Genomic DNA, 25,035 nt, shown 5'->3' on the forward strand with positions numbered 1-25,035 from the left:
TTTAAGAAGTAGATCCACTCTTTACCCTTACAGCAATGAATGGCATCAAAATATTAATTAATTCATAAAAGGTGTGTAATTATACTTTAAACTCTGACCTATAGATTTGGATTTGGGAGGTGGTCAGTCGACATTCAAACTGAGCTATTAATACAGACTGCTTGTGTAAACACATATTCCTCATATCAGCGTGTTTGGTTTGATGACTACAGGTTCATTGGGTGCCCACTAAGGTGACATTTGAGCTTGCTGCTAAGGAACCAACAATGTTAAGTGGCTTCACCATGGACAACCAACCTGATTGTAAACTAACAGAAATCTTGACAAACGGGAGTATTTTACTTGCCCCTCATGTCTGCACTCCATCTTGACCTCTGACCTGAAGAAAAAGAGAAGAACTTAAAACTGCCTTTCTTTTGGAATCACTTGTAGAGCCACTTTTTTGTGGAAGAAGAAACACATTATAAGCGAGAAGGCACTGAGAATTGCCTATTAATAACTGATGTACGAAGCAAACTTTTCTCATGAGGATAAAGGAGCTTGTTTCCAAGCGACGGATCACTCTTTTTTATAAGAGTGCCAGTTATAATTATAGCAGTCAATTCACTAATTGGCACATCGCTGCGAAGGGATTCCCTGAAAAAAAAGGGGCCACAAGCTCAAATAATCCCTCAGGCTTTCATCCTGGTTGAAAAAACAAACAAACTGTAATTGTCATATGTATGAAGCACTCAAATTCTCTCTCTAGACATATCATCCTCAATGAACTTTATCATTATCATTACTTTTTTTTTCTCCCAATGACCTAAGGTGGCCCTGTCGCTGGACGTAAATGTCATCCAACCCCAGTAATCAGAGACGCAGCATCTCGAACCATCTGAAGTGTGGACAGGAAAACCCTGAACAGGAAGATACACACTGTAGCCTCCCTACTCAAGGGACAAATATACACGTGGAACAACTTGAATCAAATTTGTAACTCTAAGGCAGGGGTCCCTAAACTCTACGGCCCACGTGCCACATCCGGCCCGCTGCGTGTCTCTGTCCGGCCCGCGTGAAGGCAGTCATAACCCCCACCCCCACCCCGCCACGTAACTTTGAAAAAATGCCGGGACGTTTGCGGTATTTCCAACCAGCACACAATGTTTCCCTAGGAGTTGCGAAGCGCTCCGATAAAGCAAAACATTTTGTTTGGTGTGAGTGTTGGTGCCAGAGGTAATGGTTGCTTTGCTGAACCTTGCCCAGTGTTTTTCCATGGACCACCAGGCCTGCATGCGTGCCTGCTTGTGCATGTACTCTACAAGCATCTTGCGCGGCTGTTTGCGGAACACGCAGCTGCAAACGGGGAGCTTATCGGTTAGTCTGATAGAAGAAACAGAAACACATGAACTAATGACCCTTCGGTGGGTGAACAGTTTTAGAGGCAGGGTGAAGAACTGTATAAGCACAAATTTGGCGCACACAGTAGTCACGTGTGCATCTCTGGCTGCTGGCACCACAAGGTCTGCAACACCAGCTGCTACTTAAACGTTACGAGGTGAGACGGGAACACCAGCAGGAATTGCTATTATGTTCTTTGCTGAGGGCAATTTCCAACAAGAGTATCAAATCCATCACTGAGTAACAGGAGTCACAAAGAAGCCACTTTTTATGTACATGTATGTTTGACCAGTGTGTGGCCTTCTGGCTTTGATCATACTTGTTTTACAAAAGAAACAGATCAATTTTCCATCACACCCGGTTCTTTTTTTAAATCAGAAATTATTTATTTTACAGTTCTGTATTCCCGTGTTGCTTTTCTGTTATATTTTAGAGCGACAACGACCACTAGTGGGCAGCCACACGTGCTGTGTGTACATTTTGCCTGGTTAAACTGAGGCTTGTGTTGCGTAAGAGTCCGACTTCTTTTTTTTTCTTTTTTTTTTAACCAGCCAATAAAAACTACTCCTCCACAAGGCGAATTTACTACTATTTCCTGCGAGAGCTTGACACACCCGCGATCTATAGCACTTTAGGAATAGCACATGCCGAGCTCAACTGAATTTATTCTGTCCTGTCGACGTGCAGAGTGGAAGGTTTTATGATCAGAAGGATGTAACACGCATGGTTTTAATCAAGCAAAATATGTGACTCTCTCAACGGCACAGGGGGTCATGTCCGTGTCGCACACGAGAGAGGGTACATGACCTACACTTCTGTCTTCTATTTATTAAGGAATAAAAAGGGGGAGGGGGGTCACGAAAGAAAATACAGCAGTGGATCTCCATTATTTTAGCTGACGGTGATGATGCTCTGTCTATATCAACACTACTAGTGGAGGAAATGCACATGGCCGGTTAGCTCAGTTGGTTAGAGCGTGGTGCTAATAACGCCAAGGTCGCGGGTTCGATCCCCGTACGGGCCAATTCCTTTTTTTTTTTCCATCTGTTTATTCGTCAGAAAATAGCATATTGTAAAAATGTAAGGAGACGTCACGTTTCCCCCCATCGGACAGCTCGTTTTAAGTATTTGTAACTGAATGCACGTTCCCATGTTAAAACTCATGAAACGAATACAACAAAACGCAGTAAAATTATTTTCCGAATGCATTTGACTATGGCTTCGTTGTGTTTGTCTTTTTTGGTCTTCAAAATAATTTACGGCGGTACGACACTGGCAATCGTTTTGGTAGTCGACACTAACAGTGGGAAGCAATCCTTTAAAAACCCCAATGACTGCTAGCAAACGCATGTGAGGTTCCATGGTGTAATGGTTAGCACTCTGGACTCTGAATCCAGCGATCCGAGTTCAAATCTCGGTGGAACCTGACTTTTCTTTATTCTTCAGCTACTTTGCGGGGAACATAAACTGAACCAATGGATGGATACATTTAACGCTGTTCAGCAGAGGTGCATTTTAGAAACTTAGTTCAGATTTATGGGATTTTTCTTGTAAAGCCACAACTTGCTCACCGAACCTTATTAGTAATTGTAAAATTGTAAAAAGACAAAAAATAACGATTCGCTACGTTGTTTTCAGGTTATAGTGTGATTTCTTACCCGTGATGGGAGATATGATTCAAAAACTTTTTTTTTTTACATTTTTTTTTTTTTACATTTTTCACTGTACAAAGAAAGACCAACAGATTATTATTAACTAGGCATTTTAGGAGTCCATTAAATGTATCCATTTTCTGAAAATATGAGCTTGATGTTGATCGAGTGCCATTCCAGCAAAGGGATACTGTAATATTTGCTGCTTTTTTTCCTGACTCGGCCAAAAAAGAAGAAAAAGACATTGGTGGTCATTCGGACAGTCTTTTTTTCTTTCTTTCTTTCTTTTTTCTTGAGAAGGAGATTCGTTCAATGACGTGTCGGCCTCCTTTCACTTCTTCTTCTGTTTTCGCTTTGACTTTGCCGCCCCCTTCTGTTGACTACTGGGTCCTGTATGTCTTGAAGAGGAAACGACAAAGGAATATGAGGGGGGAACATTATGAAATGTACACACTCCAAATCTTTTACACAAGAAATGCACCCACTGGGGAGCTTTGGCTGGTTCCTCTGGATGAAGTATGACCACTTCCTCCTCTTCGCTGTCAGATATTTCAACCACATCACCTGCAGATCAAAACAAATCTATGAAGTTGTTCACACCAAATTCTGATTGCAACACAACGACGCTGAAGTTGGCACCACATTCGTCGCGGTGCTGCTTAAGTTTCGAGTCGACCTTTAAAAAAATAGTTCCGCGATTTGACCACTAGATGGCAGTGCTTATTCCAACACCGTTCAATATTAAAAATAAATCAATCATTATGTCTATGTTGACGAGGATTTCTGACAAATTTATTATTATCATTGGAAATCCTGGGAGCTGTACTTTCAAAATCAGCTGAAACATTTCACGTGAAATCATTTTTGGCCTTTTTGGGGGACTCCAAAGTGGGCAACTTTGTCATTCACGGTATGTTTTTTTCATCTTTGACAAGGACAAAAATTATACATTAAAAATTGACATGTGAGGTATCATTGGAAAGCCTGAGAGCTCTATTATCACAATCAGCTGAGCAAATGATTTTTGGCCTTTGACAAAAGTTGCAACTTTGCCATTGATATGATATTTCACGGGAAATAATTTTTGGGCTTTTTGGAGGACTCCAAAGTTGACAACTTTGCCATTGACATCACAGTATTTTTCAGTTTTTCAGGTGGATTATTTCCAAAATTATACAGTAGACATGGACATGGGAGGTATCATTGTAAAGCATGGGAGCTCTACTATCACAATCAGTTGACATATTTCACAGGAAATCATTTTTGGCCTTTTGGTGGGACTACCGTGATGTCAATGGCAAAGTTGTCTACTTTGGAGTCTCCCAAAAACCCTAATGCCAAACAAGTCTATGGGGGTCAAAAGTCAACTTTGTCCTAGAGACATGGGGCCACTTGCTTTGTCATCAGGATCCCTAAAGAAGCGTCCACGCCAAATTTGGGGCTTCTAGCACATGAGGAACCCCGAAACCCTAACCCTAATTTCAGCCTTAAGCATAACCCTAACCCTATTTTCAGCCTTAAAGCTAACCCTAATGCCATACAAGGCTTTACAATGATACGTCACATGTCCATTTCTACTGTATAATTTTGGAAAAGAATCCACCTCAACATAGACATTATGATTCGCTGAAACAGCCATCTAGCGGTCAAATTGCAGAATTTTTTTCTAAGGTGGAATCGAAACCTAAGAAACACAGCGGAAGCAACGCGGCGAATGTGGTGCCAACTTCGTTGCAACACAATATGACTCCCAACTGTGATGCACCTGCCGTTCATGAAGACTGCAAAATTATTACAACCTGCTCTGTGGTCCCTCTCTTCATAAACTTCTTCCATCTTCGTAACTTCTTCCTCTTGCTCTTCACCGCTGTTGTCATTTTCTTCCATGTTGTCGTCAACCTCCTCCAGGCCCCAAGAGTTCTGCAGCCCCTCCCCTACCTGGCCCACACCTGGGACAGGAACCACTGGCGAAGGCACGCTGGTATGGATGGTCAAAGAGCGGTAACACAGACACATTGATTTTTTGCTGAGAAGATGTGCAATGCGTTCTGAAAGGTGCATGTTGAACCTTGTCTTTTGTTGCTTCGCTTGAGACTCAAGTCGAGTGATAAAAGGATACTTCTCAAGTGGAGCCTCCACTTTCTGAACAATGTCATTCGCGCCATCCATCACATCTGTCATCTCGACTGCGGTCTCGTCCACTTTCAGCGCGGTGATTCGCTCCTCAGGCACTGACTCGGCAAAGCCACACCTGCCGCCGGCTTTCCTGGCAAGTGTTAAAAGGGAAAAGTGCTAAAACATCTTATGATCACTGTAAGTGTGAGCGCGTGTGCTACTGTGACATCACCACTAACCTCACAGTCTTGTCGTTCTCCAATGCTTTGCTGATGAGTTCTGTGATTTCAGAGACTTTGACGCTGGCGATCTTGCTGCACCTCATAACCTTCATTCAACCACGGAACAAAAGCAGTCAAAAAAAAAGACATTCAGTTGTCTTTTTATGGCCTTCGGCATCTGGCTATTAAACTTTGTTGTGCCTCCAAAACGTCTGATAAGAGATAGAAACAAGGTTCCTTGCATTAATCTGACAACATGAACCTGTTCTTTCAGCAACATGATTCCCCCACTGGACTGGATGGAGCAGATTTCTCTGTGTTTGTTCATTGCGATCATGAGCAGGCCGTCCATCACCCGCTCCTCCCGTTCACAGGGGTCCACCAGCAGGTAGGTTCTACAGAACGAGCAGGAAGTTTAGACAGAGCCGAGTCTGCTCTTAGCAAACAGCTAACTGCACAATGGAAGTGAACATATAGACAAATGATTAACTTCTTAATTAAAAATATTCACCAAAACTAATGTCTAGCACCTAAATGTGTCTCCTTACCCTTGCTGGAAGAAGGAGAAGCTGACACTGATGGGCATGTGGTAGACACTCAGAGGAATGGGGTCCCTCTCCTCTGGAGGGTACTGAGGAGACACGTCATTGCAACCAACAAACATTTCAAACAAATCTGTAAACTGCAACGCATTTTTGACACCATGAGTAATTGACTAAATTCTGTCTTTTTAATTCAGATGTGCATCAGTTAATTAAATGAGTATTGAGTCAGCAAGCAGGGAAGTTAACTTGCTTACAACCCAGTGTTCCCAGCAGACACACTAAATCCTGCACAGCCTATGTGTACGTGCTTGCTTGCTTGCTGCTGACTCACCACCGTGACTTCGTCTCCCTGGATGCCGACGTCGGGCCGTCTGAAGTGGCACAGAGCCGTGATGGCAGCGATGCTAGCAGCATCCATCAGGTTCCCGTCGTGATTTAGCATGTGGACATCCACCCTGATCTGCCACACCTTTGGGCATGCAAGCACACACACAAACGCACACACTCACGATCAAGACTATGTTCTATAATCTTTTTCTTTTGCTTCCGTTTGTTTCTGTGTTTGTGTTTACCTTCTCTCCAGACACCACACACAGGGATTCCGTATCGATGCACTTGGAGTTCCTTAAGCATCTCTCCAGCTGTCTGTTAAGCTTCACCGACAACTCCGACTGTCTGGAGAGACAACGGAGAGAACTCACAGGTGATTTACAGTCGCTGCACACAGTCTGAGTCGGTGCCGACGCAGTCACATTTGAATGTGTGCTCAATTCGGCAGGGGAAATCAGGGGGGTAAGAAAAAGACGAACAGATCAGATGCTACATTTATTTCATACCTGCCCTGTTCAAATGCTGGCGAGGCCAGGGGCGACAGCTCAATGTTGAAGAACATGATTCCCTCGTTGGGTCGACTCTCCTTCGGGGCCACCAGTTCACACGACACCTGGGCCATCACCCTTTAGCGAGCAGCACATTTCATATCATCACTGACGGAGTCGTGTTCAGCTTACCTTGCAAAGCATGGTATGTTCAATTTAGAAGAGTCCTTCACCTTCAAACCCAATGACCCATTGAAAGGCCAGTCTCCCCAAACTCACGCTGTTGTCATTTTAAAAGGTCCCATATTGCAAAATGATTCAGTTCACCAGAGTTTTCTGTCCAACATGTCTCTCTTGGCTGTCAGTGAAAGTCCAGAGAAATGAGAAAAGTCACAGCTTAATGCTGTGGACACAGTGCTGGAAATCAGCATGTTTATGATGTCATAGAGGGCCCTAAAAACACACACGCAGTCAGATAGGTGTTTGTTCCACCCTTTATACAGCCTGCTGGATCTGTTGTTTTTGTTCCCATTTAAAGATGCAAAATGTTGGATGAGTTTTAACAGGAGGCAAAAATAATGTGTTTTGCGGGAGGTTGTAAGCAGAGGGCTAACAATGCTGTTTGTCTCAAGGTCTCTGTACAATCCATTGTATAATTAATCATTAGACACAAAAAGAGGGGAGTGCTTAACAAGGTCTGTAAATATACATTTTCCAATATGTCCAGATGAATTCACCTGGTTTTCCCCAGATCCACAAAGCAACATCCATAGTCTGTTCCAAATGTGATCTTTATCTTTCTGTAGTCGTAGGTCTGTCTTCCATCCAGACGCTGAGGAGAAATACAGTACGATTAGTAAAAGTTGACAAGTTCTATTTTCGATATGAAAAAAGCAAGAGGTCAGAGCACGTCCATGTGCACAGGGTAGTAAAATAAATTGTACTACTTCATCACAACGGCAAGGAGCATTAGAACATTGAAAACTGCTTAAAATCACCAGTAGGTGCTTTTTGTCCAGCATAAAATTGGAATAATGTGGCATGACTCTGGTATCACTGAGTCATACAACACAATTTACATTTTAATGTAAACAATAACAAATTGTCAGTCAAACTGTAATTTTGCGAAATTAAACCAGTGTACTGTGATTTTCTATCTGAAAAGATGCTTAACAAGACATTTTCCTGGCCTTGTTTCTAAATGAGATCGTTTCATCTCTGTCAACTCGCCTGGTAAAATCTAAGGTTAAATAAATAATTTTTTTGAAAAATGTATATTAGAGGAACCTAAGTCACGTGACGAATGTCCACCCTTGTGGTGATTTTGCCGCAAGAAAATTTACTGTCATTATTCTCTTTAATGTATTCAGACCATTCCAATTCAAAAGAAAAAAACCCGACTAATACACGCCGAAGAGTTTAAACCACTTTGTGACGTTGGTTTATCTGTCAGCTACTGATCAGAACAATATTAAATATATTGTATATTACGTGGTAAATTGTCCATAGCTCAGATAACCATAATTTCAACGTCGTAAAACGAGCAGTCTTGTAAATGTTTTGAGACAAGCCGACCTTTTTCTCTGAAATCGCCCGGAGCAGGAAGTCCCGCTCACAGTTGGACAGCGGTGTATCCTTCATTCTGCAAACACTTCAGACACGGTAAACTTTAACAGATTAGGATAATTTAATTCAAAACTAGACTGCCGCGTTTCTAAATCGCATGTGGCTACCATCTATGTTTTGTGAACTATGGCCCGGAAGTGCATATGCCTTGCGCAAATAAATCTTTTTAGTTGTGTATTTGTGATTTTACAGCGTTCTCATTATGTTGCAGTGGACAATTAATTTTAAATATATTTTGTATCAAGTCATTGTTTGAATTATTTTGTTCTCATAAGCACAACTTTGGTTCTTATTTTTGACGAATATTTTACTTTGAAACTCCACAACAGTCCGAACCTCTGGTGCTTTCCAAACACTCGGAATTTATGCTTCCAATGCGTAGCAAATATTGCGAGATAAGTATTGTGAGAACAAAAGTTTTACTCGTATTCATTAAAGTGTCTGCAGTAAAGTTGATATAGTTATTTAGGCGTATTTAAGAAAATTGATTCTCTTTCATTCTGGAAAGACACATTTTTAACTGTCCACTTTTTATTCAGCAAACCGGCAAACAGGGATACATCCATGGAATTTTCCGATGGCGGGTACCAGCAGTGGTAGACGCATGCGCCAAGAAATTCTTTCGACACAGTCTATCATTGTGAATATCAGCGACGATACGTACCAAACATGAAAATATAACACACTTAATTTGTCCGTGTGACATAAACGCAACACTTAGCCCACATTCCGGCCAATGTGCGCATGCGCCGTTGTAGAGACACGCTCGCACTTGCCAACCGTTATTCGGGCCAAACTGTCATCTACTCTGCATCTTGAACTGCCCATCTCGTGTGCCCATTCTGCGGGCCCTGTTAATGCTCTAAAGGGGCAGACATACAAATACTTCGTTCGTTTCTTATTTTTCCTTTTTCATTTTTGCTATATCGGAAAATACAGCCTTTTATCCATTTTTTTTTTAATCCAAGAAGGTGAAAGGTTTGTTTGCGTGCGCTCATTCATTCTCCATCCCGTCCTCTGTGCGACATCACTGCTAACTTAGCATGCTAACCCTCGGCTGATCAAACAACAAAGATGATGGCAACCCAACATTTATTTTGCCAAACTTTTATCTGATAGAGAGTAGCCTTTGGGAGACGCGCCCGTTGTAATGAGTCGTTTACTTCACGGGCTTAGCCGATGTTGTGCTAGCGTTGCAACTAGCTGTGTAGCGGTGCAGTGCTGAAGCTAGAGCCGTTTTTATCTGACACAGTTTGGACGTTGCAGTGTCCCGAAGCAGCCATATTAGCGATATAACAGTCTGACACCAAAATACTTGTTTTAATAGTCCTTTCAATTATTTGAACGTTAAAGCTAGTTTAATGAAATCTGCAACACAAGCACTGGGGGCTCGTTGTAGCTGTAACCCAGGCATTCTGGTTCGTTGTCGTGGATGGCTATGATAGCAGAACCCCCACCTCGGTCAGAATTCCCTGGTGGCTTGTTTTTCCTTTCTATACTCTGCAGAAGGAACGGGTCATCTCACGAGATGATTAAGCGTCTTTTCACAGTCGGCTGCATCGTTTTTATTTTGTGTGTGTGTGATTGAGTTTTGGCCATATCTTGAGTACATCTTGAAGCAGCATGTTATTGGACTCACGACAGTAAAGTAAACGCGCCCGCCGTTCATTGGCTGTTTTTGTGTTATGTTGGAATAATAGAGGGCCTGTGAGCTGCTGAAATTCTCTTTTGAATCTGAACACAAGTCTCAGTTGTTATTGTTGTTTTTATCTGTTCCACAAGGAAATAACTTGGATATTAGGTTTGGATAGGCACTTCTTTTATCACCTCGTTCTAGCTTCTTTCTTTTTTTTATGACATTACTCTTTCTGAAAACTGTGTGGAGCCAGAAAAAGTATCACAAAAAGACTTTTCTCCTTTCTGTGGCATTCATTCGGCTGGTGAATTTTGCATCCATGTTTGAACTGTCTGTCAGAAAAACCTACAAGATATAACACATTCAGTGAGTGTGGCAAGTTTAAAATATAAACAACCGAAGTGGATTTTACATTGGTGTTTATTGTGCAACAAACTCATTTTTGCCTGAAGTGCGCGCAGCCTGTGGGACGTGTTTTGATTTCTGCAACCATATCAAAATAATCCTTTTGATGCTCCTGGGAGCAAACAAAACAGCTGCATGGATATAAAAGTTAATTAGGTTGTAATGAAAGAGCGCGGTGCTTGTCCACGGAGGGGTTTTCAGTCCCCGCTGTTCGTGACAAGAGTGGGCAGATGTGGCCTGATCAATAGGAGATAATTTGAGCCTTTGTTCTAACAGATCTTTTCAGCGTGACATTCAGTGCACTGTGTCTTTGATCTTTCCAAAACTGAAAAACATTTCTTTCAAGAAATGAGTTGCTGATCTCCTTGCGTGTTTTGTTTTCCTGCATAGGTTTATCAAAACTCAAAACGTTTGTTATTTGTGCTACATTTTGTACTAACGTGACCTCAGTCCTGTGTTTTTCCTCGCCGTCTCATTCCTTTTGCCTTTTACACACTGGGATTCTCTATTTATATCATTGATGTTCCATCCTCTCATACACACTTTGCTCTCTATAAATAACTTCGGTCTCTCCTCAATTGTCCCTTGCCACACCCTCCTGTTCCCACCAAATCATCTCTGTCCCCCTTATCTTCTGCTCCGTTCACCCGACAGCCAGCGACTCACACGTGCCTTTTTAAACGCCCCCCCCCCCCCTCCTCCTCCTCCTCCTGTGCAGATGTATTTGGACAGGGGGCGGATGTGGCGTGTGTTGCTCCTGACCTTCCTGGCTGTGGCAGCTGCTGCTTCTCAGGACCAGCAGCCCGAGGTCGAAGTTTCAGACATTGAAGATGATTTGGGTCTGGACGAGGAGGAGTTAAAGGTTCTGATGGCGGAGAGGGGGGAAAACGAAGAGGATGAGGAGGAGGAGGAGGAGGTGATGGTGGGGAAAGGCCATCCGGATGAGGAGCAGGACTCGGCAAGTGGGAAGGCTGAAACGGATGCTAATGTCTCTTTCCAGGTGAGGAAGGCGTCTGGCATGAATCTGAAGTGTGCAAACTATCAGATATAAATGAAGCTTCTGAACGGTAATGTTGACTTCTAGTTTATATTCCCTGTTTTCCCAGGTAACATACAAGACCCCAGTCCCCACCGGAGACGTCTATTTTGCAGAGACATTTGACGATGGATCACTGGGCAGGTAACTGACCCGACGAACACAAAACAAAATATATAGCAGCGTCCTGTGAGTGAATTCTACGAGACACAATGGAGCGTCCATATTGTGGCGCGTGAGGCACCTGCGGTACCAAGCAATCATGGTGCAATCACACAGGAATTGATTGAAGTGTGTTAGTGGTTTGTGTTTCCTGAGCGGAAACTGAGAATCTTGATCTTCACAGATGGCAGCTGTCAATGACAGTGAAGGGAGACGCTGATGAGGAGATTGCCAAATATGATGGTTTGTGACTCTTTGCTTTCCATTAACGCTCTTTGCTAATCTATATTTGAATGCACTTAAGGTGCATGTTGGTAGCAACACTTGTTAAAATCACTTCGCTTTAGCTGGTATCGTAAAAATTGATGGTTTGACTTAAATTCTCGATATAAGGTATCTGTTAACTTATTAAACTTTGTGTATTATGATCATAAGCACTGACAGTAGAAAAGAAAACGGTCATACTGTCTGTCTGTCTGTCTGTCTGTCTGTCCCCGGCTGTCTGTAGGAAAGTGGTCTGTGGAGCAGCTGAAGGAGAACAAAGTTCCTGGAGATCAGGGCCTGGTGCTGAAGTCCAGAGCGAAGCACCACGCCGTCGCCGCTCTGCTGGACAAACCCTTTGTCTTCCAAGATGAAGCGCTGGTCATACAGTGAGTTCAAACGTGCACACACGTGTTTGTCCAGGAATTGCAGAAGTCCGGGGCTCATTTGTAGAAGCTGACATCTGTGCTTTTTATTTGGCAGCGGACAAAACAGTTTGAAATTGTCTAACTGTGCTTCTTTTGGGGGGGTTGCAGGTATGAGGTGAATTTCCAGGATGGTATCGACTGCGGTGGCGCTTACATCAAACTCCTGACGGACAGCAGTGATCTTAATTTGGTTGGTATACTTTTTGTTGTTGGATTGCATTACACCATAAAAACAGAACCAACATTCAATATCTATCTATCCATCTATCTATCTATCTATCTATCTATCTATCTATCTATCTATCCCTAAATGGGCTTATTCAAGGAAACCTCCCCAAAAATAAAGATAAAATAGAATCCTCAAAATTCAAACAACAACAATAATAACAATATAAACAGTATAAAATTAAGAGTAAAAGTGGAAGTGAAATAATGAAGTAGAAGCTAGAGAGTCTTGATGTATTAGATAGTACTTCAGTCTAGACTTACAGCTAACCAAAGACATAGATGTTTTTTCTAAATGAAAATGTGAATTCCAAAGGTATGAACCTCTGTAAATAAAAGAAGATTGACTTTCGTACGGCAAAAGGGAATATGAAATTTAATGGCCTGTTTTGTATTGTGAGAATGAACCTGAGAGTTAACTGTAAAGAATTCATTGAAAGATTTTGCAAGCAAATGTGGAGAGTAAATATATTTATGAATAAATATGCAGGCTGAAGGGTATTAATGTCATAAAATCTCCCATGTGCGCTTCACCCCAGGAGCAATTTCAGGACCGGACACCGTACACCATCATGTTTGGACCGGACAAGTGTGGTGAGGACTACAAGCTGCACTTCATCTTCCGCCACCAGAATCCTCTGAACAAAGACTTTGAGGAGAAGCATGCCAAACGGCCTGACGTCGACCTCAAGAAGTTCTACACAGACAAGAAGACTCACCTCTACACTTTAGGTACGGAGACGGCCGGGAACGGCTCACTTAAAAAAAAATAGACAAGTGTTTTATCCGTTTTCAAGCTAACTTTACACATCTCCCTGCTCCTGATGTCAGTCCTGAACCCGGACAACAGCTACGAGATGCTGATCGACCAGTCCCGAGTGGGCAGCGGCAACCTGCTGCAGGACGTGGTTCCGCCGGTCAACCCCTCCAAAGAGATCGACGATCCCAAAGACTCCAAGCCGGACGACTGGGACGAGAGGGCCAAGATTCCCGACCCCGACGCCGTCAAGCCCGATGACTGGTGAGAAGCAACCTGCTGTCGTTGTCACAGGCATGAGTATTGCTGTGAAGCACGTCTTTGTCAACCAGCTCTGCCATGTTTGCGTGTCAGGGACGAAGATGCCCCGGCAAAAATCGAAGACCCCGACGCTGTGAAGCCTGAGGGCTGGCTGGACGACGAGCCCGAGTTCGTCCCCGACTCCAATGCGGAGAAGCCAGAGGACTGGTGCGTGAACACAGGACGGCTGCACGCAAGCTAAGTGCGACTTGGTCTTAAAAAAAACAAGGACGGGCACCCTGACGCCTGCTCCCCTTCCTGTGTGCAGGGACGAGGAGATGGACGGAGAGTGGGAGGCGCCGCAGGTTGGTAACCCCGCCTGCGAGACAGCGCCTGGCTGCGGAGAGTGGAAGCGTCCCGTGATCAACAACCCTCAATACAAGGGCAAGTGGAAGGCCCCTCTGGTGGACAACCCCAGCTACCAGGTCAGGCCTGCGCTCTGTCATTTACCTTTCAGACATTTAACCTCCAAAGACTCAAACTCTTGCAAGGCATGCATTTTTATTTTCTCATTTCTCTTGAGGCTAATTGGGACCTGATGAGTGTAAAAACAAATAGTTATCTTTTTACATGATATAATTTCAGAGAAAAATTATGAAATGTTACATATTGTGTACATATTTATACACTTACATATTTTGCAAAATTTCGACTTCCATAACAAACATTGAACACTTCTATACATACGGTATCTGAACAAGAATCAACCATGAGATTTGTTTGACTTTTTTTTACCTGGTTGACGTTTGGATGGGGAGCAGCCACCTGAACTACTGGGTGGGTTGTCGGCCATCTTGAATCTAACATGCACTGCGTTATACTCTTCTTCCACCACTAGGTGACAGTTTAATTTTCTCGTAAGTGGACACCAGGCCCTTTTAGACCAAGATGTAATAGTGTGCTTTAGACAACCGAAAATGTGACGTCCACACACGTGGACGCCAGGCGTTAGGAGGTTAAAGCCGTCCTGTCCAAGCTTTTCCTCATGACTGCGCTACTTCCTGCTCCCTCCGAAGGGCGCGTGGAAGCCGCAGAAGATCATGAACCCGGATTACTTCGAGGACCTCCAGCCTTTCCGCATGGCGCCTTTCAAGGCTGTGGGCCTGGAGTTGTGGTCCATGACCTCCGACATCTACTTTGACAACTTCATCATCACGTCCCACAAGGAGGTGGCCGACCGCTGGGCGTCGGACAGCTGGGGGCTGAAGAAACTGGTGGCCAGTGCTAATGAGGTCAAGAATAAGAATAAATTGTTTCTCGCACATTGGGGAAATTTGCATAGTTACAGCAGCGTACACAGTGCAAAGAGTGAATTGAAAAGTAAAGAATGTACAAATGATTTACTTGTTTAAAATAGTGTGAAAAGTAATAAAATGATAGGTGTCAGGCCAGCGCCCCTGGGTTCTGGTCTGTTCTGTTCACGCTCACTGTGTCCTCTTGTCTGCACACACCAGCCTGGCATCATCGCTCAGCTGACGCAGGCAGCAGAGGAGCGGCCGTGGCTCTGGGTGGTCTACATACTGACAGTGGGCCTGCCCGTCGGACTGGTCGTGCTCTTCTGCTGGCCAAAGGTACTGCCGGCTACCTTGGAAAACACCACGTGTCCCCGGCTCACGACGGGAGCAGAAGCAACCTCACCTTCTCACCTTGCCGTCCCCAGAAAGCGCAGGACGATTACGTCTACAAGAAGGTGAACCTTCCACAGGCCGACGTGGAGGAAGAGGACGAGGAGGAGGAGGAGGAGGAAGAGGAAACGGCTGGGGACAAAGAGGAAGAGGTGGCGGATGAGGCCAAGGGGGCAGCAGCTGCAGGTGAGAGCTGTCAACACGCAGCTGGCGCTGGCCACAGTCCCGCGTTTTTACCGACGTAGCTTCCTAAATCACGTTTATGTGCAATGGGTGACGACGCCTTCACCTCTGGGAACCAGCAGGGGAGGCTGACGAGGAGGAAGAGGAGGGACGCTACGTGGGAGGTGACGCTGTAGAAAAGGAGGAGGAGGATGAAGAGGAGGAGGACGACGAGGAGGAGGAGAGCAAAACAAAGGGGGCGTCAGAAGAACCAGGCGATGCTGGTGACAATGTGAGTAATCTGATCACTGCTGCTTATCAAACCTGCAGGTCGTAACGTCCAAACCTGATACCTGCAACTCTTTATTCACTCTTTATTTTTTTGTCTGCTGACATTTACATTTAAAATGAAGCTACATTTGATAGAAATGGGTCAATTATAGTTTCTGCTATTGTATGTCATGCTTGAAACAACTCTTTACCAAGCACTATGGATTTTTTTGACGTACCTGGTTCGTATCCGATTTATTCTGCAGGGACAATCATGTTTTTCCCCCATCAGCCACGTTCACGTCAGACTACGTGTTTCAGATTCGTCGGCAGTCCTGTTCTGGAGAAAGTACCGGCTGGCCGTCAGCTTTGCTCGTTCATCTCTTTCCCAGATCGCCTGTCTGATTTTCTTCTCCAACCTTTCCTTGCAGCTGAAGGACTGGGAGGAGGCCGCGGAGGAGACGAGCAAACAGGCGGTGAGAAAGCGGAGGGTACGCAAAGACTGAGGAGGTGAGGCGAACTCCCTCGCTCTCCTTTCTCTCCCCGGGATGTGGAGGAGGCGGAAGGGCTGCTGCTGCTGTCCCCCACCCCCCACCAACCACCACCCACCATCTCTCTGACCAGAGCAGCATGCAGTTTCCTCCTCAGCTACGCAGCAGCCCGCGGTCAACCCTTCAGCTGCCCCTCCAACCGTCACAGGTCCACTTCCTGCTCCGCCCTCGTCTCGTCCTCCCGTCCCCCGTCCAGAGATTCCTCCTCCCCCCCGAGGAGTTTGTGCATTTTTGGCTGTTGTTCATGCGCCGCCCCGAGCTTCCACACGTTCCGCTTCCTTCCCGTTTTCCTCTCCGAGAGATTTCCGTCTCCTCTCTACACCTGTCTGGCAAAAAAAAAAAAAAAAAAAAAAAAAGTCTGCGTACTCCGCCCCGTCCCTTCTCTCTGAATATACTCCATCGTAGGTCCACCAGTGTGTCTCATCTGTGCTGTGAGAGGCAGCGCTGCCGTGCGCCGCCCTCGCATCGAGGTGTTCGTTCTGCTTTAACAGCATATCACAGGGGCCTCATCTCAGAAGTTGTTTAAAAGGGTGATTTAAAGGGCAGTTGAACAGAGTCGCGTCCCTCCTGGCTTGTGTTATCTAGTGAGGCGACAGGAGAGGACGTCAGGCTTTTAGGACAGGATGCCGGAGACATCCCCCCTGCAAACGGCGGATGTTTAGATTTTAGGCGGTTTTATTATCATCATCACTTTTCTGTGTGTTTCTACTAAGTTCTAGTAGTTCAGGGTTGAGGATTAGAACTGGTTACCTTATTGATTAGTGCTATGTTTTTCAATTCTTTCCATGCCAGTCAAAAGATTTTTTTTTCTTCCTGTTTTTATTTCAATGCAGTGCTTTGAGTGAGCTGAGGCAGTTTTACTTTAGGCCTAGTAAAAGTGATCAACGATCAAAAGAGCGCCTGTCAGCGTTTGAAGGACAAGAGGACTTTGAATCCGTTGTCAGTAGACCAGTACTAATGTGACTCGTGCAGCAGACAGCAGGATAGTGTGCAGTGAAACCTTGTCTCATGCAGTCAGTGAACGCCGCCGCTCTCTCACAATATCTGCACTAGCTAGAAGTGAGATCCTAGAGTGTTGACGCTTATTTATTTGTTTTTATATATTTCTTTTTTGTCTTGAGCTTTTGTAGTCCATGATCTGACCAGATTTTGGCTGGGATCCCCGTTTACATTCGTTTGTGACTTGTACATTGCTCTAGAAAATAAACTTTAATTTAATTTAAAAATCCTTTCAAATGTGTGATCAATTAGGATTTATTTTTTTTCCTTCAGCCACATATCTCTGTCCTTGGTGCCGCAGGTAATGAAGGACAAGGCATAAAAGTGATATCTTCCATTTTTATTAGAAATCAAAAGGAAAAGGTTCAGGGTATCTGCAGACACACAGATGGTACCAGGGTGTGTTGGTCGGACATTTTCAGCATGCCGGATGACGGTATTGAATTAATGTACATTTTAAGAAACAACCCTATTAAAACACAACATATACAACATTAATGTCCCTTAATGAAGCCAAATATGACATTTCCAGGCAGCAGCACAGTCACATTTTTTTTTTTTTTTTATCAGTTTATTCTGCATTCTCAAATTACATTACGGTCAGTCAGTCCCCCCCCCCCTTCCACCAGATGCATCGCCGGGGGACACGCCCACCAGTCCGGAGGGCAGGAGCACCTTTTACAGCTGAGCCCATCCTGCAGCTGCCGGCGGCTCAGCAGATCAATAACACTCAGGCCCTCTTAACTCGCATTTGTTCTTGCTCATATTAAAGGGGAAGGCGTCTCTTTGTTCTCTCCGGAGTCTCAGCTCTGAATGACCCCTTCAGGACCCACCTCTCCTAGAAAGGCAGAGGAAGAGGCCGCAAACAGTGACAATGCCAGGCTTGTTTGTGAACCAGCTCTTCCGCCCCCTAAAGACTTATTTTTCATTCTCACGTGAGGGGGTGAAAATACTTGTTATTGCAACACAGTTCAAATGAACACTTGGTTTAATCTGTGCTTTGTAATCAAACTGCTGCTGAGCTGTCAATAGTCCATTAAGTCTCTGAAACTAAGCTCATATAGTTTAATAGCTTTACATGGTTATTAGCGTTCAACATTAAGCCTAGCGGAAAGGAATCCATTCCAGTGGTGAGGCGCCACATGCAAAACAAAAGGACTCTGTGATTGAGGGATACACTGGTGCTTTACATGGTGACGTTCAAGTCACCTGGCAAAAAAAAAAAAAAAAAATGAAACTCAGATCCAGCTGAAGTAGAAAATACATTACTGAAATAAATAATGAAAACAAGAATTGAGAAGTAGCGTTACGGTCAAACGGCACTTTGTCAAACTTAAAAGGTTTACAGATTCCATTGTTACTGTACAGATATTAGTTTGATAGAGAACACAGACAGGGGAAACCTGAGGTCCAAATAACCCTGGAACAACCAACCGATTCTGTTCATGCCTTGGTAAACCTAGTCTACCTCACCTGCAGGGTTGATTAGGAGCAAAACAGAATAAGGCTTGACTAACATTAAAATCCCCACCGGTGTGATGGGAGTCGGCTGATTTTATTTTAATGGTTAAATAGTTGTTTTTTTAAAACTCAGGTAAGTTAGTAGTAAACTCCTGGGCCTGCCGCAGAAACAGACCCCTCTCAGTGTTTACAGGCCTCCCCCTCTTGGCTTCACTTGACTTTTTTTGAGGACATCACTTGCGTTTTCCTTTTGTGTCGGTGGTTTGGAAGACGCTGGAGGCCGACATCAGGTTCTCGATGTACTGGCCGAGGACCTGGTTCTCGGACTTTAACTTGAGGTTCTCCTCTTTTACTGCGTCAACCCGCGCCGACAGGTCTGGAGAAGAAAGAAAACAGGCCGCTTTATTTGTGTTTCGTTGTTTTCCAGGGAATCAGGTGATATGTGACATGATTTGGTAAGTTGGTAAGATTTAGTGGCATCTAATGGTCAGACAGTGTACTGCAAACAATGCTAACCCACATTTCAGTAAATGAAAATACAACATTATCTTAAGAGTCTTGATTGCACTAAAAACATGCATATAGTGTTGAGATTTAAAGACAAAAAATAAAATAAAATAAAACTTGACCAACCACTGCCACGTATGTCTTATGTACAGTACCTTCAAGCGTGTGCTGCAGTTCCAAAACCTGATTTATTAGCCTCGTCTTCTCTTCCACTTCCACCTGGTTCTCTCCTGAAATAACCAACACACGTGTGACTGACATACATGTTCAATAGTGCGTTTTCTTACGGTTACATGACGCAGCCTGCCGACCACGGCTGCGTAAACACAGCTGCGTGCATCCAGACGTACCGTCGATGTCACAGTTCATGGTGAGAGGCTCGTCGTCCTGTGTGGAATACAGGGCTACGGATCCGCTATCTGCATGAAAAAAGAAACAACCCATCAGCATCAGAACAAGAACTCAACACTGGCAGTGCCTCAAAAGCCAGAAAAGACCCCTGCTGTTAACAGAGAATTGGAGGCTTTTGAGTTTCCCCCAGGAGGCTGTTTAGCAGAACAGGCCAGCCAGCCTGATCCTGACACACCTGGTCACGTCAATTAGGTTACTAAACAGCGGCCTTATCAAAAGCTCTGCTTAACGTGTCACAGATTTTTGGGTAAGACCGTGCTGAAAGTTGTGTTAGCTGTGGACACACAACCACCTCCACCATCTGGCCGTGTTTGACAGCACTGGTGCTCCAATGCTTTAAAAGTTTGACACGACAATGCTTCCCATACATTGAGCTACTGGTATTGACACTACAAAGTGTTATACAAACTACCACAAATAGTATATAACTATTTCCAAACTGCATATTTTATGATAATATACAAATTGTACTCATCTCCTTATCTAGCACGAGGAGAGGGAACTTTAACTTATCTTGCAGGTCTCCACAAAATTCTTTCTTTCTGTAACTGTACGTTACTATGATTCCTAATGATTCCGACATGTGAACTTCTGAATGTCATGCCAGCATGCCAAGTATGGAGATGGCAGGAAGTGGAAGGGGCGTGAGAAGATGCTGCTGACCCACACAAGAGCATCAAGGAAGTGCCTGCTGGCAGCAAAACGTTTCTTTTAAATGGGGCGTTCATTCTCGGGTTAATTTCCAATAATGACTCAAGGAAACACTCACAAAAAAGCACACATCGTAGAGCTCTGCAGACATTCAATTAAAAGGCCGAGGTCGACTTAATTGGCAGACATTTCCCATTTTGCGAAATTTAAGTTTATAATCCCACTGATTTACTATCTTGGCCTAACTCTGCCGTCCCTCTAATAATCTAAATTGGACCCATTAAACAGGCACACGTAAACTGTGTTCACAGTTTCAGTTATCGACTAAACTATGGTGGGATGAGCTGTGGAGAAAATGTCAGCACTGGGCAGGGACGTGTCGAGACTCGAAGAGAAGCCGACCCGTCCGATAATGGATGCATGTTTATTAGCCAAGGAAGCTAATCGTCTTTTTCAGCTAACGGTACCAACGCAGCTGTAGCGCGATCCACTTCCGGCCAGGATACTAGCTCGGCACCTCACTGAAACCGTTGTAAACAGGAGAACTGACATTTTTTTGGACTAACTACACAATAACGCTTCAGAGAACTTCTAGTTTATCGTTGCTTTGCAAGCTAAGTGCTGATCGCTCCCGCTAACCGCCGAGGTATGGTGAAGGCCACCGGCGATGCGGTTCCGGGATGTTTACCGGCTGCAAAGGGAACAGAACTCGTTCCTGCTGTTACACTCACCCCCCTATAATGGGAATTATCTCCTCCGTCAGTCGGGGTGTCCCCGAAAACCGGACTCACTGCGCTGAAGGAGGACCTGGAAGATGATGGCTGATGCCTCACGCTTCACCGGATCGTTATATTGACGTCACACGTGTGTAGAGGACAACGCCCGCCAGCAGGAGGCGCTCACAAGCGCTCTCACGCCGGCCACTTGTCAGAACATTCGGAGTGCGCATGATTCTCTCTCCAGCAGTCGTGTCACCCCAGCAGACCGCTGTTTAAGTGTGAGCGTAGCTCTCTCTGCGTCCATCTGCCCGTGAGAACATTCATATATTTATATATTTACATATTTACACGTGTCGGCGGCCTCTGTGCTGGTGCTCGGCTCTCCGGGGAGGCCATATGTTGCCGCTGCTCAGCCAAACCAAACCACTGAACCCCAGTGACACTCGTGCCTCGGCCAGCAGGCCCTCTGTGACCAGTGTGATGCCACTTGCTCACTGCTGTTCACTTCTCTCACCTCATTTCAATGCAGTGTGAATCTTTGCTAAATTGTGTAGTTTCCTAACTGGCTACTTCATGTTATGGGGATTAATCAAGTAGTCTGAGTCTGATTCTGATCTGATGCTCAGTTAGAATTTTCCACCACTCGCCATTGTAATGCAACAAGTTGTTACCGTGTTACAATTATTGTGTCTGACAATGGATCTCCTAGAAATGAGAGAAATCCCTCCTTTGCCTATTTTGGTAGTTTCAACTTTTAAAAAGATGTGAGCTAAAAACACATTTATGGAAATCGGCAACATTGAAAATGACGCAAAGTCAGTGTCACGCATTGAGTGATGTTATGCTAATTAAGTGAGACTACCTTGCTAGACACAAGTCATGATTTAAGTAGAGTGGAAGGGACAGCAAAGCTTCACCCTTATAGCTGAAAGCCAGGATCTTTTCAAGCTACATATGCCTGGAAATGTGTTTATAACTAATATCGAGCACGGATCGATCAAAAAAGAAATCTGACAATGGGGCCTTAGCATATTTTGTTTAGCCTGTAAAAAGGCAACATTGTTTAAGTGTTTATTCAGTGAAAACACAATTTAACTAACATAAACGCTGCTTTTCGCTTGTGTTTGTTAAATTCATTCGTTGCTGATGTGGTGCGAGACATTTGCTTTGTCCTCCCCAAATGTCACAATGAAAGTGCTCCGTACTGTTCTTGGACGTCTGAAAGAATGTTCTGTGGTCTGACAGTTGGGTGTTTTCCACGTCTAATCATCTAAATTTACATCGATGAGCCAAAGAACCCTGTGCTGTTAAAGCTTATTTTCCATGAAAATTCTTCAAATTACACACAATGGCTGAGTCTGTGATTAGATCCTTGTGTAAGTAGAGACATTAAATTCAGACTGTTGAGACTCACAAGCAAGCCTCGTTCACTGACTGTTAGTAATTGTGACTGTTTCAGTTTTGACGTGCACAAAAGCCTGAAAGCTGCTAGCAACATTGAGCCACACCTCACTGTTGTCCTAACACAACGCACCAACAAACCGCTCTGGTTTTACAGGGTGTGCGTATCTGTCCCGTCGCCCTTTGTTCTGCCACAGCCGCCCAACGACTGCTGGCCTTCGCGTGACACCTCATTACATATTTACATGATATTCCACTTTATTTCCTCTGCAAGACCCATTTATTATAGACTTACAGATGTGGGAGGAAATGGCAAGACAAGAGATTTTGCGATGTAGAGTCAGTCCTGAACACTTTGGGTTCAACTGCAGGTCACTGGCAGATCTTGTTGTGGAATTCAGTGGAGTTTTTTTTTTCAAACCAAGAACTGAGTATTGAAGTGAATTACAGCCTCACCAGGGTCGTCTGCCAGGGAGATGTTTGTGAAGGTCCCATCATCCTTGTCCACCTCAGCCTCCATGTTCCCCTCGTCCGCCTCCAGCCCGGCTTCCTCTGTGATTCACTCGCTCCTTTAGCACTTTCACCCCGTCACCAAAACTTTTTACTACCTCATTATCTCCTTCTTCATGAACTTAAATTTTTCTTCTTATCTCGTGTTTGGTCCTCTGCTCTTTTGAACACACACACACACACGCGCGCGCGCGCACACCTTCAGCTTAAATCATTCACAATGTCACAGCTACCTGTCTGACCTGACTGGTGGCTCAGGTTTCTGCGCTGCCATGGGAATGAGGTGCCGTGACACAAGTAAGCGCACAGCCGGTCACACATTAACCTTCCACCAGACCGTCTGCGGACTACTTGTGGACTCTTGTCACGGTCTTGAGTTTGTTTTTATTTCCCTGTTGTTCCCTACATTGCGCATGAATTAATGAGTGTTGATTTTGTACCCGAGTGCAGTTTGAACGTGACAAAAACAGTGACGTGAATGGAGATCATTTGCAACTCACCTGTAGGAGCAGCCTGCTCTCTGGTGGCGAAAATAAAGTACTGCAAGTCACTCAAAGGCATTCTACCGCCTGGAGTCCTGGCCGCTCTCTCTCTCTCTCTCTCTCTCTCTCTCTCTCTCTCTCTCTTGTGTCTCCAACTTCCAATCATTTTGTTTTGCGATGCTGTAATGAGTTTAAAATCTTCCAGTGTATTTCTATTGTTTATCAATACAAACCGTCCAAAATTGGTCACCATCGTGGACAGTAAATTATGTACTGTAGGTGCATATTATTGTTTGGCAGGGGCCGCTAATTGATCTTTTTTTTTGCGTGTCTGTGGGCATGTGTGCGTGCATGCATGTGTGTTTGCGTTTCTTTCCCTTCCTCATTTCTTAAATCTGACAAACTAAAATGCTTCCACATGCCAGATCTCTCACTCACTGTCGAGCGACAGAGTGAGTTGGTGTCACTTCCGCTCTCCTACTAGAGCTGTATAAATGAGCCGTAGATGATGGGAACACATGGGTGGAGTTGTAGTTCCTAATTTCCTAATTTCCTCCACGTTGCTTCATTGTAAAAAAAAAAAAAAAAGTTTCTCTGTACCTGAAAGACAATTTTTCAAACCATTATATGCCCCTTTTCTCATTTGTCCCTCTAATAACATGAAAATGATGCTCTGATACGTCCTTGGTGTTGACAATACTGTCCAAGTATCCATTTTAACCCATTTATTTTCTGTTTTATTATTTATACTTTGTAAATAAATGCTTTAAATGCAGTTAAAATCACCACAGTTACCAGTTGACACCTGGTCAGCACTGTGGCTTACGAATAACGACACCAAACTACTTGGCTTGGCGACGGCAAGGCTAAAGAGTCGCCTCCACCAAGACACCCGGCGGCGCCGTGCGATCAATATTCTGCGCGTGTGTTTAATCGCTGGACACAACATCAAGGACGCAGGACATGAGCGGCGGCAGCAGAAGCTGCGTCTACAACTTTGGAGACGCAGATGAGGGTGTGTGTTGGTGTCACTCTCCAGCCCGTAATAGTCGATGGACCAGATGCCCACTTTGGCACCAGCGCTCCGCCATTGTTATGCTGGGCACACACACACACACACACACACACACACACACACACACACATACTCAGACAGAGATGGCAAAAGGCTGTGATGCAGAGCACTCATCCATCTGTCCATCTACACACTCGCACACACACATACACATACACACACACCAGTATATTTGTGTCTCCCCACTGTGCCCTTAACTTTGTGTGTGTGTGTGCCTTCTTGTTTGATGGAGTGCGGACATGTTCGAAATGGACCTCTGCAGATTTTAAACCAAATCCAGCCCTGCGTGGTGGGAATGAAGGGCCTTAGTGACCGTGAAGACTTGTTGTTTTTTTCTGTTCCATTTCTCTATCTTCTCTTCACCTGATGTCGGAGCCGTGTGTCCACACCGTTGTTGGACGAGATCCAATGACTTCACAGTGCAGGAAGGCAGTTTAAAATGAGACTAAACAGCTTTTCTAGTTTTTGGTGAAGAAACTTGCTTTGGATATTCTTCGGATTTTGCCTGACAAGGCTTTTCTTCTTCCTGTTTTTCTTTTTGGCTCCATGCAGGTGAATGTGTTCTGGTGTGGGAATGTCTGAGCAGATCCTAAACCAGCCTGTCCTGCTTCATGTACAGCACACGGTGGTTGAGGCTTATCACT

The 25,035-nt window shown here is 44.5% G+C and overlaps 3 protein-coding genes and 2 non-coding genes across 6 annotated transcripts; 3 read left to right on the top strand and 2 right to left on the bottom strand.

Moving 5' to 3' along the window:
* The first annotated feature begins 2,330 nt into the window (after positions 1 to 2,330).
* Positions 2,331 to 2,404, top strand: trnai-aau (transfer RNA isoleucine (anticodon AAU)). The gene has a single exon. It is a non-coding gene; the product is annotated as a tRNA-Ile (tRNA).
* Positions 2,405 to 2,734: 330 nt separating this feature from the next.
* Positions 2,735 to 2,806, top strand: trnaq-cug (transfer RNA glutamine (anticodon CUG)). Its single transcript has one exon. It is a non-coding gene; the product is annotated as a tRNA-Gln (tRNA).
* A 503-nt stretch (positions 2,807 to 3,309) lies between these two features.
* On the bottom strand, positions 3,310 to 8,495 carry exosc9 (exosome component 9). Its single transcript, XM_076036362.1, has 12 exons — positions 8,307 to 8,495; positions 7,469 to 7,563; positions 6,750 to 6,869; positions 6,486 to 6,588; positions 6,245 to 6,382; positions 5,917 to 5,999; positions 5,631 to 5,763; positions 5,387 to 5,475; positions 5,152 to 5,298; positions 4,832 to 5,010; positions 3,518 to 3,596; positions 3,310 to 3,430 (listed from the first exon to the last, which is right to left on the bottom strand). Exons 1-12 carry the CDS (start codon positions 8,370 to 8,372, stop codon positions 3,364 to 3,366), a joined length of 1,299 nt encoding a protein of 432 aa, XP_075892477.1. The 5' UTR covers positions 8,373 to 8,495; the 3' UTR covers positions 3,310 to 3,363.
* A 390-nt stretch (positions 8,496 to 8,885) lies between these two features.
* On the top strand, positions 8,886 to 17,401 carry clgn (calmegin). The gene is made up of 15 exons (XM_076036350.1): positions 8,886 to 9,335; positions 11,117 to 11,398; positions 11,505 to 11,578; positions 11,781 to 11,839; positions 12,105 to 12,246; positions 12,394 to 12,475; positions 13,050 to 13,242; positions 13,342 to 13,531; positions 13,622 to 13,735; positions 13,836 to 13,992; positions 14,584 to 14,799; positions 15,022 to 15,138; positions 15,228 to 15,378; positions 15,495 to 15,646; positions 16,056 to 17,401. Exons 2-15 carry the CDS (start codon positions 11,117 to 11,119, stop codon positions 16,128 to 16,130), a joined length of 2,004 nt encoding a protein of 667 aa, XP_075892465.1. The 5' UTR covers positions 8,886 to 9,335; the 3' UTR covers positions 16,131 to 17,401.
* A 98-nt stretch (positions 17,402 to 17,499) lies between these two features.
* LOC142895380 (short coiled-coil protein A) lies at positions 17,500 to 23,132 on the bottom strand. 2 transcript variants are annotated; one of them, XM_076036374.1, is made up of 4 exons: positions 22,781 to 23,132; positions 19,493 to 19,561; positions 19,298 to 19,372; positions 17,500 to 19,011 (listed from the first exon to the last, which is right to left on the bottom strand). In XM_076036374.1, the coding sequence occupies exons 1-4, from the start codon at positions 22,842 to 22,844 to the stop codon at positions 18,869 to 18,871; spliced, it is 351 nt and encodes a 116-aa protein (XP_075892489.1). In that variant the 5' UTR covers positions 22,845 to 23,132; the 3' UTR covers positions 17,500 to 18,868. The 2 variants fall into 2 exon arrangements, with proteins under 2 accessions (XP_075892489.1, XP_075892498.1); XM_076036383.1 differs by lacking the exon at positions 22,781 to 23,132 and adding an exon at positions 20,936 to 21,095.
* Positions 23,133 to 25,035: the final 1,903 nt, after the last annotated feature.

The sequence above is a fragment of the Nelusetta ayraudi genome, unplaced genomic scaffold (assembly GCF_046127955.1).
Source record: "Nelusetta ayraudi isolate G7.1 ecotype Tasmania unplaced genomic scaffold, CSIRO-AGI_Nayr_v1 ptg000004l, whole genome shotgun sequence".
NCBI classification, from domain to species: Eukaryota; Metazoa; Chordata; class Actinopteri; order Tetraodontiformes; family Monacanthidae; genus Nelusetta; species Nelusetta ayraudi.